Source organism: Mustela lutreola, chromosome 16, assembly GCF_030435805.1.
Source record: "Mustela lutreola isolate mMusLut2 chromosome 16, mMusLut2.pri, whole genome shotgun sequence".
Classification (NCBI taxonomy): Eukaryota; Metazoa; Chordata; class Mammalia; order Carnivora; family Mustelidae; genus Mustela; species Mustela lutreola.
The window spans coordinates 11355472-11371368 of NC_081305.1; the positions used below are offsets into that span (position 1 = coordinate 11355472).

Consider the following 15897-nt stretch of genomic DNA (forward strand, 5'->3'; position numbering starts at 1 on the left):
GCCTTCTGGCTCACAATTACCGTCCTCTTCAAATTGCCATAGTGCTGTTCTGCAGCTTGTTCCAGTATGTTGGGGCTCTCACATTCCCATGCTCTCTCTGTCTCCAGTATCCACATGACTTTGGACAAGGCCAGTTGCTCTCCAGGCCTCCATGCTGCATCTCTTGTCAGATGAGGATACTGGAGTAGATGATGAGATCTCTGACAGGCTGTAGATGTCTCTCCGTTTAGAAGGCAGTCTCCATAAGGGAGGAAGTGGAGGGGGCAAGAACAGAAACCTTACGGTTCAAGAGACTGATGTCTAATTCCTGGTTCGCTTCCTCCCCAGGGTGTGACCTTGGGCAAATTACTTTACCTCTCTGAGCTTCCATTTCCCCGGAGCAAGGGGAACTAAAAGTATGTTTAGTTACTAAAAGTATGTTTCACCCACGAATGTGCTGAGAAGTGCTGGCGAAGGTAGTGCAGGCTTACAGCAGACATCTTGTTAAGATTTCCCCTTCCCTTCTTCAGAGAAGCTTCATATTCTGTGTGGAAGAGTCAGTTTCTTCTAAAGACTCCCAGGTTTTCTCATGGCTCACGCCCTCATGCTGGCATCCTGGAACCACCTTCTTTAGAACTGTGGGGAACAGGAACGTGGACTGGGATGTTAGAGACATTTAGTATACTAATACAATATAGGAAGAAAATATTTCATTTAAGTCTTTGTGTTCTTTTACACCTGGAATTGAGCCCTGTGTTGGGTTGTGTGTACGTGCACGCACCTGTGTACTTTCTCCCCCCTCTCTCAAATAAATAAATCTTTAAAAAAAAAAAAATCACCCTCTTGGAGGTCAGCTACTACAATGCTATTTTAAGTAATTTCTTTTTATTGCATTTTCTGCTCACTGCTGTTGTGATCAGTTTTTTGTTTTTCCCTGTTGCAGCTAATGTTTGTATCCAGCAACCTTGTTAACTTCTTATTCTCCTAATTTATCTGGGAATTCTGTTGCTTTTTTCTTTTTCTTTTTCAAAGTAAGCAATCTTTTGCAAATATTTCCTTTCCAACCCTCCATTCCTTTCATTTATTTATTTTTCCTTGATGTACTATCCTGGCTAGAACTGACAGTCTGCCAATCATTGGCAAATAATGACTTTAGTTTTTGTGTTTTTATCCTTACTCCTTTTATTTCTTGTCTTACTGGCCAGAAGCTTCTGGGTAACATGGGATAAAAACAGTGCCCTTGTCTTACTCCTGATTTTAAGGACATGAATTTGCTGCAGGTTTTTATAGACATCCCTTACAGCTGTAAATATTGTCTTCTTCCTAATTCTCGTTTGCTAAATGGTTTTAAATCATTCTGTGGATGTTGAATTCTAACAGATGCTTCACTGCATGTTTCTTCTCACAAAAAAAAATTTTAAAGATGTTATTTATTTATTTGAGAGAGAGAGCATGAGAAGGGGCAGGAGCAGAAGGAGAGGGACAACAGATTGCCCTGAGCACAGCGCAGCGGGGCTCGATCATGACCTGAGCCAAAATCAGGAGCCAGCCCTTAACCAACTGAGCCACCCAGAGCTCCGCTCCACCCCCCTGCTTTTTTTTTTTTTTTTTTTAAGATTTCCCTTATTTATTTATGGGGTGAGGGAGTTTCTTACGATTATATTACATTTGTCCTTTAATCTGTTAACAAAATAAGTTTCATTAGTTTTTGGCTTTGGGTTTTTTTTTTTAATGTTAGAGGATCCTTATGTTCCCAAGCACCAGCTGCCATTCCAGCTCCGTGAGGGGCCGGGGAGAGCAGCGTGTGAGGGCTCAGGGCCCCCTGCTAAGTAGCCTAGGTGACAGCCAGGTAAGGGAACTTCTTGACAGATGGTACACTTCCCTTTTTGACATATCCCGGTTTGGCCACAGCGTCCGAGCTAATGGTGCAGTCTGTGAGAACGGCGAAGGCTCTGGTGTGTAAGGATAAGACGGCCCATTGTTGGCCGACATGCTTCCCTACGCTCAGTCAGCTCGGGAGCTGTGTAAGGGAGGGAAAGGAGGCACATACAGGCCAGATCCTGGCAGCGTGGATGGCCAAAAGCAAGAAGGTCCCGGTGGGCCGGTGGCCAGGTGGCCTGGCCACACTCACTTTGCCCGATGTTCCAAACTGGGGCCTGCATGAGGCTTTGTGGTGGAAGCCAAGGGTTGGTCTCAGAGGTGCACAGTGCCCAGAGGAGAATCAGGAGACTCTGTGTCCAGAGCTCATCCAAGTGGACTTTATGATCGCAGCTCCCACAGGGAACAGCTCCCTTGAGAAGAGGTAGCCGGCATGACTGTGGCTGTCCTGGAGGGAGTTTAGTAATGCCATCTCCACCTTTACCTCACATGAGCATGTCATCTTGATGATTTTGCTGCTGATGACACTTCTTTTTGTTTTGTTTTATTTATTTGACAGAGAACACAAGTAGGCAGAGAGGCAGGCCCACTGAGCTACCCAGGCGCCCCTGCTGACGACACTTCTTAAGATGAGATTGCTGGGCGCCTGGGTGGCTCAATGGGTTAAAGCCTTTGCCTTCAGCTCAGGTCATGATCTCAGAGTCCTGGGATTGAGCCCCTCGTCGGGCTCTCTGCTCAGCAGGAAGCCAGCTTCCTCCTCTCTGCCTACTTCTGATCTCTGTCTGTCAAATAAATAAATAAATGAAATCTTTAAAAAAAAAAAAAAAAAGATGAGATTGCTTTTTCTCCCTCACCCACTCAGGTCTAGATGTCCTTCATGTGAAGAACAGGTGGAAATGGGGCCCTGGTGCATTCAAACATAAGAAAGCTCCATGTGAAGCCCAGCATCTCGGAGGGACGGGTACGCGCTCAACACTTCTAATAAACCTCTTTGTCCTCTGCTTCCAAACAGATCCCGGATCAGCAAAGTGGAACTCTTTAGATCATTCCAGAAACTGCTAAGCAGTATTTCGGAGGACAAGTGGCCAGACTCCCTCAGGTGACGCTGTTGACCCATGTTTTTTCATATTTAGGAAGATTTGTGGGTTAATTCTGCCTTAAGAATGTCAGGAAGCCTTGGCGGGAGTCCGTGGGCACTTAATTACCGCTCGTGCGCTCCTCTCTCCCTGGGGCTCTGATCGCCAACGCACATCTGAGGTGTGCAGGATGGTTGGCTTAGTGGTGCCGTTACAGAGGATATTGGGGAGTGGGGCAGGAATCGGGGTTTGGCCCGTTCCAGGCTCTCCTTTCACGCTCCTCCACATGGAGAGCAAGGCTGCCGTGAGGGTTCGGGGAGCGGTAGAGTGTGTTAGGAACGTCACCCTCTTCTCTTCTGTTCACATCAGCCGTTGTGAGCTGCAGCCTTGTGAATGAAATTGCTGCCCAGCAGGAACATAGAGAGCTCTCAGTCTGCTGCTGGGACAGCTGGGCGGGGCCGTTCAGACACCAGGTACCGGAGGGCGGTGCCCCTCACTTCCAACATCAGACACAAGCCGCTCGGGCTTCTGACCACGGCCTGCAGACTCACTAGAACAACTCATGAATTCAGGAAAGCACTGTACTGAACAGTTCCTTTGTATTGTGAAGGATATAAATCAGAACCAGCTAAAAGAAGGGTCACCCCCCAGCACATCTCTATGTATCACCAGCCAGAAGGGGGACCCAAGTTTCAGTGTCCAGAGTTTTCGCTGGTTTCATTGTCAGCCTGACCAAATCGTTGGCCACGTGATGTGACCGAACTCATTCGCCATCTCCCCCTCTGGTCAGGAGATCAGACCGATAGCATGACCCACTGGACTCTGTGGTTAGTCTTTCTGGCATGGCAGCCCCACCCTGATCGGTTAGGGCCCGCCAGGAGTCACCTCGTTTAGTGTAAGCTCGGGTAATCACAGGGGTCCACCATGAAAAACAAAGACGTTCCTGCCCCCAGGGAAATTGAGAAGGTTGGGAGGTTCCGTCTCAGCAACGGACAACAAGACCTGCCAAACTCTTTTTATCATACAGTATACAGTGGGGAAACTGAGGCGTTGCTAGAAACTTCTCCCAGCCCCTTGCTGTCACCACTGTGCACACTATAGTCGGTAATGCTGCCCTGCAGTCCATTTGCTCGTTTTTTTGTCTAGAAAAATGAATCAAACTGACCAGGGGGCAGGTTCCAGACATTTTATGTGTCAGTGAAAACAACTCTGAACTAAGATCAGGAGAAACTTGATTCCAAAAGATCACTGCAGTAAAAGAGGGGCCGTTAGAGCAGCAGCAGGACCGGTGCCAAAGCGAGGGCTCTGAGGTCGTTTGGTTTGTAAGCCTCCAGGGCAGATGGGAAAGAGCCTTCCTTTGTGGGGAGCCGTGAGCAAGGCTAGAAAGAAGCGGGAAGGGGGCATGGGAGGCGCAGTCAGTGTGAGGGGACAGGTGGACAGGAAATGGGAAATGTCTTTTCTTGAGATCAGTCGATTCACGGTGGGGTTGGGGGAGCTGGGGGGATAGTTTGTTAAGAAGGGCTCACTACACATTCTGCTGCTGGCTCAGGCTGAGGGTGGGTCAGAGTTCAGGGTCTGGGAGAAGGACAGAAGCATAACTAATGTTGGTCACAGAAGCAAGAATTATGTCCAGTTTGGTGTATGGTCCAAACAGTTCAGCTTGTCACTGAGACACATTGGGAGTTTGGAGCGTCTGTCGTAGGTAGGCCTAGGGGACATCCATGAGTCTTACAGGGAAGGGGACGTCTTTGCAGTAAGCCATTTCCCGGAACACTGTAAGCCAAAAAATAGTTATTTGTCTGATTCCACCAGGACCAAACAAGACTAGCATTATTGATTATCACCTGTTTCAATCCATGTTGCTTTCTAGTGAGTTTCTTACAATAGAGAGAGTTGCTGTAGGAAAGCGTATCAAAATCCTCCCTTTCCTAGGTCTGTTCCTAGGTCTCTGGTTAGAAATCTGTCCGGCCGCTGGCTCAGTTGGCCGCCCCACTGAGCTGATCATGGAGAACCCGTGTGTTTGCTGGTATGTGTGCATTAGGCTGCGGAAGCTGGAGACGTACCACGAGTACAAGGAGGCCGCGTCTGCTTACCAGGAAGCCTGGAGTGCGCTCCGAAAGCAGGCCTTCGGATCCTGGATCCGAAACCCACCAGATTATCACCAGTTCAGATAAGAAGGGCAAACTGCAACAAGCATGTTGGTGGCAGAGTTTTCCGGCTCTTCACACTGGACCACTGCTTTCCTTTGTGCTAGACAAGATGGAGCTTTTCTTGTGGCCGAGTCAGGCAAAAAAAGATCTGCCATCTACCAGAGTGACCTATCACTTCAGACAGAACTCTGGAACATGGAACAGTCTATCCTTGATTGAAGTCGCTCTCTCTGCTGAAATGGCATCTAGCTGATGACCTTGGCATCTGTGCTGACTCGTGTGTGATTGCTTCTCTAAAATAATGGAATAAGATCGTGGAACGTGATGCTTTAAAAGGACTCTGTGGTTGCTCTGTTTTGGGTGCTCTTGCTTTGATTTGGCAAGTGTTTATGGGACTGAGATGATGTTCAGATCTGCAAGTTTTAGTGCTTCCTTTGGTGTTGTGGACGGGTTTTCTCTACTCAGCCTTTCTTCCTGGGAGAACTACCCTTTCCTGCTCTACCCACAGCACTTGGTTGAAGCAGACCTTTCTCCCCGGCTGTGAGAGTGGGAGCCAGCCCGACAGTCCCGGAACTGTGAGAGAGCTAGCAGGAAGAGTCTCTCTCTGCTGTAAAGGCCACAGAGTCGTGGGACCGCCTGTGGCTACTTTTGCCACCACACAGCAATGGGCAGCTTGAGAATGAAGGCAGTCAAGAAGGAAATCTGTTCCCGTGACCTTGTCTGTATGCCACTGCTCACCTTGGACTCCCAAGTATGTGACTTAAATTTGTATTATTTTGGTTCAGCCTGGTTGAGTAGGTTTTCTGAAGCTTGCAGCTGAAAGAGTTCTGTCTAAAAGGCCAAAGGTCTGGGGTGCCTGGGTGACTAGTGGGTTAAGCCTCTGCCTTCGGCTCAGGTCATAATCCCAGGGTGCTGGGATCGAGCCCTGCATCAGACTCTCTGCTAAGTAGGGAGCCTGCTTCCGCCTCTCTCTCTGCCTGCCTCTCTGCCTACTTGTGATCTCTGTCTGTCAAAAAAATAAAAAAAAATCTTTTTTTAAAAAATAAAATAAAAAAATAAAAGGCCAAAAGTCTGTATAGCAGATCGGCAGCAGACCTAGCAACCAACATGTAATACTTAACTCTCGGCCTCTCCATACCTTCCATCACTGACGGCAAGGCAAGTTCTCCCTCTTTGGATTATTCAAAATCCTTCTCAAAGTTCTTCAGCCTTTTTTTTTTTTTTTTAAGATTTTATTTTTTGGGACGCCTGGGTGGCTCAGTTGGTTAAGCAGCTGCCTTCAGCTCAGGTCATGATCCCAGCGTCCTGGGATCGAGTCCCGCATCGGGCTTCTTGCCCCGCAGGGAGCCTGCCTCTCCCTCTGACTCTGCCTGCCACTCTGCCTGTGCTCTCTCTCTCTCTGACAAATAAATAAATAAAATCTTTAAAAAAAAAAAAAAGATTTTATTTTTTAACTTTTTGTATAAATTCATTTTAGTTAACATATCCTGTATTACTGCTTTCAGAGGGAGAATTTAGTGATTTCTCAGTTGCCTAGAACACCCAGCAGTCACTACCTCAGGTGCCTCCTTAACGCCCCTCCCCCAGTTACCACAATCCCCCAACCACCTCCTTTAGATTTTATTTTTAAGTAAACTCTGCACCCAACATGGCGCTCAGACTCACAACCCCAAGATCAAGAGTCATGCGTTCCACTGACTGAGGCAGCCAGGTGCCCGCCATTTTTGTATAGCTTTGAATTTTTTTTTTTTGAAGATTTTATTTATTTGACAGAGATCACAAGTAGGCAGAGAGGCAGGCAGAGAGAGAGAGGGAGAAGCAGGCTGCCTGCTGAGCAGAGAGCCCGATGTGGGTCTCGATCCCAGGACCCTGAGATCATGACCTAGGCTGAAGGCAGAAGTAACCCACTGAGCCACCCAGGCGCCCCTGAATGTTTTTTTAATAACAGCTTTATTGGAATATAATTTACATTCCATACAATTTACCCATTTAAACTATATAATTTAGTGGCTTTTAGTTTATCCACAAAGTTGCACAGCCATCACCACAATCAATTTTAGAACATTTTTGTTCTAAATTTGGGGGAAGGGACACTTATCAACCCAGTCGGGTGCCCATTTGCAGCCACTGCCCATTTTCCCTCAACCCCACCCCGACCCCAGCCCTAGGGCCACCGGCAGTCTACTTTCTGTCTCTAAAGATTTGCCTATTCTGAACATTTCATATAAATGGAATCACAGAATACATGGTCTTTTGTGACTGGCTTCTCTCACTGAACATAATGTTTTCAAGATTCGTGATGTGATAGCACGAATCAGCACAGACCCGTACTATATTCCTTTCTGTGGAATAAAAGTTACATTCAGTTGTATGGATGTATCACATCTTATTTATCCAGTCATCAGTTGATGGGCACCAGGGTTGTTGGCACTTTGGGGCTGTTATGAATAGTGCTGCTGTGAACATTCTTGTACTAGTTTGTATGTGAACATATGTTCTTAAATTTTTTTTAATGACAGAAGTAACACATTTTTGTCCTAACAAATTATCCTTGAATTTTTTTCCATAAGAAATCTTTTTTTAAAGTTATTCTTTAAATATTTTATTTATTTGAGAGAGTGAGTGAGCAGGAGAGAGGGGGAGAGAGAACCTGAAGTCAGCTCTGCACTGAGCACAGAGCCCTATGTGGGGCTCGATCCAGTAGCCACGAGATCATGACCTGAGCTGAAACCAAGAGTCAGATGCTTAACTGACTGAGCCACCCAGGTGCCCCAAGAAATCTTTTTAGATAGCAGGCAGAAACATCACCCTGAAGACCAGGCTCTCCCATATGCTGCTTTAATCGGGGAGATTCTTTACCTGACCCCAAATCCCATGTTTATGACAGCAGTTAAAGTAACAACTAGAAGGAGCTCTTATCCACAGAAGATTATGCCTCTCTCTCTCTTACGAGATGGTCTTTAAAGATTTTTATGAGAATATAAGGAGGTGGTGTCTTAAAAAAAAAAAAAAAAAGAGAGAGAGAGGTGGTGTCTTTTTATTCCAAAGTTTTATGGTAGATTTGTCAAATCAGTACCAAGAAAACCCCTAAATACAAAACCACCCCTACATTTAGACTTTAGAGCAGAAACTGGGGAAGCCCTGAAGGCTTCAGACAAAAGGTAGCTTCATCTTGGGCTCCACCTGTTTTCTCAAGACCTGAAAGGGATGCTCGGACATCCAACTTCCTACCTTTTACTTTAACCTCTTAAAACCCTTGTAATCTCACCTATGCCTTAAAATCACCTCTCTGAAATATTGGGAGGTTCTTAAATTTCATACATTTAATTAGATCATGTATTTTTAACTTGGGTTTCTTAACCCATATTTGATAACTGCTTCTAATTTTTATTTTTATTTTTTATTTAAATTAAATTAACATATAGTACTTTATTATTTTCAGAAGTGGAGTTGAGTGATTCTTCAATCCTTTTTTTTTTTAAGATTTTATTTATGGGGCCCCTGGGTGGCTCAGTGGGTTAAAGCCTCTGCCTTTGGCTTGGATCATGGTCCTGGGCTCCTGGGATCAAGCCCTGGGCTCTCTGCTCAGTGGGGAGCCTGCTTCCCCTCCTCTCTCTCTGCCTCCCTCTCTGCCTATTTGTGATCGCTGTCTGTCAAATTAAAAAAAAAAAAAAAAAGATTGTTTTTACTTAGGAGACAGCAAGAGCAGGATGAGTGACAGAGAGAGAAGCAGGCTCCCCACTGAGTAGGGATCCCAATATGGGGCTTAATCCTGAGTTTCCAGGATCATGATCTGAGCTGAAGGCAGACACCCAACCAACTGAGCCACCTGGGCACCCCTCATCAGTCTTATGTATACCTAGTGCTCATTATATCATACACCCTCCTTAATGCCCATCACCCAGTTACCCCAGCCCCCTACCCCCTCCCCTCCAGCAACCTTCAGTTTGTTTCCTATGATTAATAATGTTTCATGGTTTGTCTCCTTCTCTGATTTCATCTTTTTGTACTTTTCCGTCCTTTCCCCCATGATCCTCTGTTTTGTTTCTGAAATTCTACATATGAGTGAGATCATACGGTAATTGTCTTTCTCTGATTGACCTATTTCACTCAGCATAATACTCTCTAGTTTCATCTACATCATTGCAAATGGTTAAATTTGATTTTTTTGGTGGCCGAGTAGTATTTCATTGTGTATATACACCACATCTTCTTTGTCTGTCTGTTCATCTGCCAGTGGACATCTGGGCTCTTCCCATAGTTTGCCTGTTGCGGACACTGCTGCTATAAATACTGGGTTGCAGGTGCCCCTTCAGATCACTACATTTGTATCTTTGGGGTAAATAACCCATAGTGCGATTGCTGGGTCATTGGGTCATAGGACATTCAACTTTTTGAGGAACCTTCATACTGTTTTCCAGAGTGGCTGCAACAGCGTGCGTTCCCACCAACAGTGTAGGAGGGTCCCCCTTTCTCCGCATCCTCGCCAACACCTGTCATTTCCTGACTGGTTAATTTTAGCCATTCCAACTGGTGTGAGGTGGTATCTCGTTGAGGTTTTGATTTGTATTTCCCTGATGCCAAGTGATGTGGAGCACTTTTTCATGTCTCAGTTGGCCATCTGGATGTCTTCTTTGCAGAAATGTCTGTTCATGTCCTCTGCCCATTTTTTTTTTCAAGATTTTATTTATTTATTTGGCAGACAGAGATCACAAATAGGCAGAGAGGCAGGCAGAGAAAGAGAGAGAGGAGGAAGAGGAAGAGGAGGAGGAAGCAGGCTCCCTGTTCAGCAGAGAGCCCGATGCAGGGCTCAATCCCAGGACGCTGAGATCATGACCTGAGCCAAAGGCAGAGGCTTTAAACCACTGAACCACCCAGGCACCCCCTCTGCCCATTTCTTGATTGGATTATTTGTTCTTTGGGTGTTGAGCTTCATAAGTTCTTTATATATTTTGGGTACTAGCCCTTTATCTGATAAGACCTTTGGAAGTATCTTCTCCCATCCTGTTGGTTGTTGTTTGGTTTTGTCGACTGTTTCCTTTGCTGTGCAAAAGCTTTTTGTCTTGATGAAGTCCCAGTAGTTTCTGTTTGCCTTTGTTTCCCTTGCCTTTAGAGACGTGCCTAGCAAGAAGGTGTTGCGGCTGAGGTCATAGAGGTTGCTGCCTGTGTTCTTCTCTAGGATTTTTATGGATGCTTCTAATTTTTAAATTCCTTTTAAAACATGTTGAGAAAATTTTAAATGGACACAAAAATAGAATAGTGCACCCCCCAACCCCCATGCACTTGCTCTGCATACATCTGTTGCACAATGTGAAGAGGAACATCTGGTTGCCCCACGTTCGGTGACCGAGCAGTGGGTTCAGTGGTGTCAGCCTTATCTCTCCCACCGTGAAGTTCCCTATCATCTTTTTACCTAAAGGTTTTGGCAGCTGGGTCAGGGATCCCCAAGACCACCCTCAGGTTTGAGGAGCCACTGGACAGACTCACAGAACACACCAAGGCTGTCCAAGTTACCATTTATGTCAGTGAAAGGGCACAGATTAAAATCAGCAAAGAGAAAAGGCAGCCTGGCTCAGTCCAGCAGAAAACAGGTGCAAGGTTCCAGTCGTCTTCGCTGTATTAACCATGTGCGTCTGACGCTTTGACTTCTGGGGCCTCGCTTACCCTGACGAGACTGCCTCCAGGAGTCTAGCCAACTCCCAGCGAGAGTAAAAGATTCCGGCCACGCACTGCAAAGCTCTCAGCCCAGCCACCTGCTGCATGGGGCTCTCATACTGGCCGCCTGCACTCGTCACCCCGGCTCCAGGTACCGGAAAACCAGGGACAGCCCTTGTGCCTCAGGTGCCACTGAAATGAATCACACTAGCCAATCCGCAGTCTGCTTAGCTGCCCCATCCCTCCCTTGGCCCTTATCATAACACCTCGTGCTCACATGTCCTCGCTCCCTCTGCCTCCGGACCAACCCTGGTACTTCTCCATCAGATGGAAGGGCGCCTGTGGCCCAGCGCGCCTCTCCTACATTCGCAAACTCTCCCAGTGGACTTGCACACAGGGCACTTAATTCCCCCAGCAGTGACGCGTGACCGTACAGCCAAAGTTTTGCTTCAAGTGCCGCTGCTGTGGGGCTTGCGCGGGGCCACACCCCATCACAAAGAATGATCTGGCCCAAGATGTCAGTAGTGCTGAAGGTGAGAAACCCTCATCTAGGGATTGTGTTTTAAAGTCACTTGAGGGGCGCCTGGTGGCTCAGTCAGTTAATCATCTGCCTTCAGCTCGGGCCATGATCTTGGGGTCCTGGGATGGAGCTTCTGCTGGGTGGGAGTCTGCTTCTCCCTCTGCCTCTGCCCCTCCCCTGCTTATGCTGTCTGTCTCTCTCTCTGTCTCAAATAAATAAAACCTTTAGGGGCACCTGGGTGGCTCAGTGGGTTAAAGCCTCTGCTTTCAGCTCAGGTCATGATCCCAGGGTCCTGGGATCGAGCCCCGCATCGGGCTCTCTGCTCGGCAGGGAGCCTGCTTCCTCCTCTCTCTCTGCCTGCCTCTCTGCCTAGTTGTGATCTCTCTCTGCCAAATAAATAAATAAAATCTTAAAAACAAAAAAAAATCTTTAAAAATAAAGTCACTTGAAATCGCTCCTCTTCCAAATCTATACACAGTTAACTTTGTTTCATTTTGCTTTTCTATTTTGGGGGAAGGGGGGGAATGGCTTTTCAAAAAATTATGTAAAATATTTATATGATTCCAGAGTTAAAACCAGTAAAAAAAAATCAGGGGTAAAAGCAAGGTACATTCAGATAGGTCGACCGTCCTCTCCCTCCCGTTTGTCCCTTGGTCCAGCACTGACCAGCAGTGTTTATTAGTAATTGGTGGTTTTCTTGCTTTTCGAAATGCTCTGTTACGAGCCTCCATACAGTATTCTGTATTTTTGCCAGGGTGTCTTTGGATCCATTTTTAGAAGTAGGATTTGCTGGGTGAATGGGTAAATGAACATACAGTTTTTCTTTATTGAAATCCATCTTCAAGGTTCTGTTTCTAAATACAGTGAGTGCAAAGAAAAAAGAAAAGCAAAATACAGGATAGCATTAGTAAATTCCATTTCTATAAAAAAGAAGAGTGAGAAATTTATATCTGTGTTTTACTTGTATATGCCAGACTATCTCTGACTCAATACAAGAAGCCACTTAACCACTAAACGCGGGGCCCCAGGGAAGGGGTAAGGGAATGCCTCCCTACCCAGGAGGCAGAGGGAGACTTCTCACCGAAGACCCCTTGTATTTTGTTATTTTTGAATTTTGAACAATGTTAATAGCATGCCTGTTTTAGAAATTTACAAAATGGAAAAAAAAAAAGTCTCAAAAACCCCAGGAAATACTCAAAAGTGACATTGTGTAGGGAAGAGAGACTTTCCAAGCTATTTTCGGCACCTCTGCTTGTAATTCCGCAGACTCATCTAACAAACCGTCTTACGGAGTTTGGCTCCAGAGGGGCCTGAACGCCTCCAGCATTGCTGCTTTGTTCTGGGTTCGCAAGTGGATTCTAATGTTACATCTATGTGTGCCTCATTTTTATTCTTTTTCTTTAGAATTTTTAACATGTGGCTTGATTGAAATAATTGTGTGCATATATTCCATGCAGTCATTTCTGCCTAAAAGCACGGGCCTAACTGCCTCATTTTATGGAGTTGCCGGTGCCAAGCATTAGCTCACCGTCTGGGGAAACGAAGCTACTACGGAGAAAATGAGCCGCCCTGGCTGCAGCGCTCGGCTTGGAAGGGAAGCAGGCCCCATCGGACTGGGTCGTGTCTGTGGCTGGTGGAGAGCCTCCTGCACCTGGGCCTCGGCTGCATTTGTTGGCCTGGAAGCAGTGTTCTGAGCAAACCTTCACCCAACTTTTCCAGTTTCTAAAACCCAGTTTCCTTGCAGGCTAGTTAAGTGGCTGGGGACAGCATTAGATTTTCAACCAGCCCTGTCCTCTTGGGATGCTATGTGGAGAGGCCAGATGAGCTGGGAGGAGGAGGCCCCGCACAGCAGGAAGGTGACCAGGACTAGGAAGTGGCTTCTCCATTGAAAGATGGCGGACGTGTGCTCGCTCACAAGGGCTCGGCCAGTTCTCACAGATACAAAGCCAGTATCCTGAAGGTTAGCTGAGGTGGGACACGGAAAGAGTCCAGAAAGCAGATATGTTGAAAGAAACTTGACTTTCCAGAAAGAAGCATTCTTTTTGTACCACATGCTGAAGAATCACGTTGGCCTTCATCTCTCATAAAACGTGAATCCCTTTAAACCTAAATGTGTCTGTACTGCGGTTAAGACGGACTTCCTGGAAGGCTGTCCAGATGGATCCAAAACAAATCTTAAGTAATACTTGTGGTCCAAAAAGGGGAGGAAAATCTGCAGAGACAGACTCCCCGGCTGCAGGCAAGGTTGCATGCGTTCAGTTTTTAGTTCTTAAAACCCCAAAACTAACCAACAGGGATAGGAATCAAAGAATGGTTGTTGCCTGGTGGGGGAAGAAGCAGGATGGACATTGAGTGGAAAAAGGCCTAAGGCGACTTCCTAGGATTATGGAAATTTTGATAGAAGTGTTGATTACATGGGTGTAAACATTTGTCAAAATTTATTAAACTCTGCCCTGAAGATCTGTGCATTTTATTCTACGCCATTATACCTCAACTTAAACATGTAGAAACAAATAAACCCTAGTCCTATTATTTCGTATCTGTGTGGATGTGGGGGAAGTATTTAATCTGACTTCCAGTCTATCACCTGGTTGTACAAAATGAGGTCCCAGCAATTAGGATGCTTGGTGTTTTTTTCAACTGTGAGGTAGGATTTCTCATAAATTCTTAATTGGGTCAATAATGCAAAGAGAAATTTTCTCCAGGAATCTGAGTCCATTGACACTTTGAGATACATATGGCCTCAGTCATGTTGGTGACAAGAGAGAGATGGAAATAATTCTTGTCTTCGCCTAGTCACTCGGGTTCTGAATTTGGGTGTGGTTTTTTTGCCCCTTATACAAATAAGCCAGCAGGGGGTAGGAACCTGCTTTTAGCACTAAGCGTGTTCAGCACTTCATTTCAATCTCCAAATTCAGCGAAGTGTCTTAATAGGAAAAAGGGAAAGACAGAGATTCACTCCAAGTGGGGACACAGGCTGCCAAATGCTGGGCTCAAGCACATGTTCCCTGAACTTAGGCTGGGCTCCAAGAGGAGAAGAGCTCACAATGGAAACAATGATGGCTGTTTGCTCAGCAGCCAGGAGAATGAAAAGCGCATTGAAACCCAGCAGTGTCTCCACAGGGAGAGGTACGGTGGGCCCCTTCCTGGTGAGACCAACCTGTCAACAGAGCAGGATAACAGAGCCCATTCCCAACAATAAGACCTTTCTGTGCAACCTCAGGAGATCGCGGAGAAGTTCTGCTATGGGCCCCCCAAGCCTTGCTCAACAATAAGTGCACACTCAATCCAATTCACCCTGTCTTGGTTGAATTAGATTCTTCCAATAGAGAAGGCTCTTCTCGAGGTATATTCCCCCATCGCCACCAAGATTTCACCCAGTTCCTTTTTTATTGCGATGATTATGGGCTCTTTTGACCTTCAGTCAGTACTTTTCCAACTGGTATTTCCTTTTCCATATATATATTATATATATATATATAATATATATATATATATTTTTTTTTTAATCTTTTTTTTTTTTTTTTTTTTTTTTTTTAAAGATTTTATTTATTTATTTGACAGAGAGAGATCACAAGTAGGCAGAGAGGCAGGCAGAGTGAGAGGGGGAAGCAGGCTCCCTGCTGAGCAGAGAGCCCGATGCGGGACTCGATCCCAGGACCCCGAGATCATGACCTGAGCTGAAGGCAGCAGCTTAACCCACTGAGCCACCCAGGTGCCCTATTTTTTTTTTAATCTTAAGTAATCTCTAAGACCAACATGGGGCTTGAACTCAGGACGCAGAGATAAAGAAGCCCAAGCTTCACCGGCTGAGCCAGCCAGGCGCCCCTCAGCTGATATATATATATATTTTTTTTTTAATAATTTTTTATTTTTTATAAACATATATTTTTATCCCCCGGGGTACAGGTATGTGAATCACCAGGTTTACACACTTCACAGCATTCACCATAGCACATACCCTCCCCAATGTCCATAACCCCACCCCCCTCCCCCCCCTCAGCTGATATTTTCACGCCATACTTTTTGGTCTTCGTTGATCCATTGCTGTTGTGGACACCCTTCTGTCCTAGCCCGTCCATACTGCCGAGCCGAGAAACCAGGGGGCGGCGGGAGAAACAAGGCTCCGGGCGATAGAGTGGCAGCACAGTCTCCACCAGGCCCGGACGACCGCGCCCCCTCAGCTGTGCTGCCACAGGCGGACCAGACAGGGCCGCCCACCCCTTGGCTCCTTCACAAAAGATGAAGGGCCACATGGGTTAGTATTTTGCTTGCATCCACTTTGGAGGAATTCTGTTCCTAAACAGAAATGTTCCCAAACTGTGGCGCAGGGGGTTGCAAACCCAAGCACTTCTAGGGGTCGGAAGCTCAAAGCAGGCGGAGTGAACTGAGAAGTGTAGTCCTTGTCCAACGAGGAGCCATTATTTTGTTCCAGCTGATTGTCGTCAGATGTTAAGAATTCTGCGGGGAGGGGCGCCTGGGTGGCTCAGTGGGTTGAAGCCTCTGCCTTCGGCTCAGGTCGTGATCCCGGAGTCCTCGGATCGAGCCCCGCATCGGGCTCTCTGCTCAGCAGGGAGCCTGCTTCCTCCTCTCTCTCTCTCGGCCTGCCTCTCTGCCTACTTGTGATCTCTGTCAAATA

At 46.4% G+C, this 15897-nt stretch overlaps 1 protein-coding gene across 10 annotated transcripts in view; it reads left to right on the forward strand.

Moving 5' to 3' along the window:
• ADAT1 (adenosine deaminase tRNA specific 1) overlaps window positions 1–15897 on the forward strand; it is a 46793-nt gene that overhangs the window by 15411 nt on the left and 15485 nt on the right. For 6 of the 10 annotated variants that reach the window (XR_009348909.1, XR_009348911.1, XR_009348914.1 and 3 more), the window contains 3 exons: window positions 2870–2956; window positions 4975–5834; window positions 12716–13790. Coding sequence is in view for 2 of the 10 variants with exons in the window: in XM_059153329.1 (XP_059009312.1) it covers window positions 2870–2956; window positions 4975–5107 (220 nt within the window). In the remaining 8 variants the exon portion in view is untranslated. Of the gene's footprint in view, window positions 1–2869; window positions 2957–4865; window positions 9023–12715; window positions 13791–15897 lie in introns of those variants that run through there. The other 4 variants (XR_009348912.1, XR_009348913.1, XM_059153329.1 and 1 more) reach the window with 3 other exon arrangements.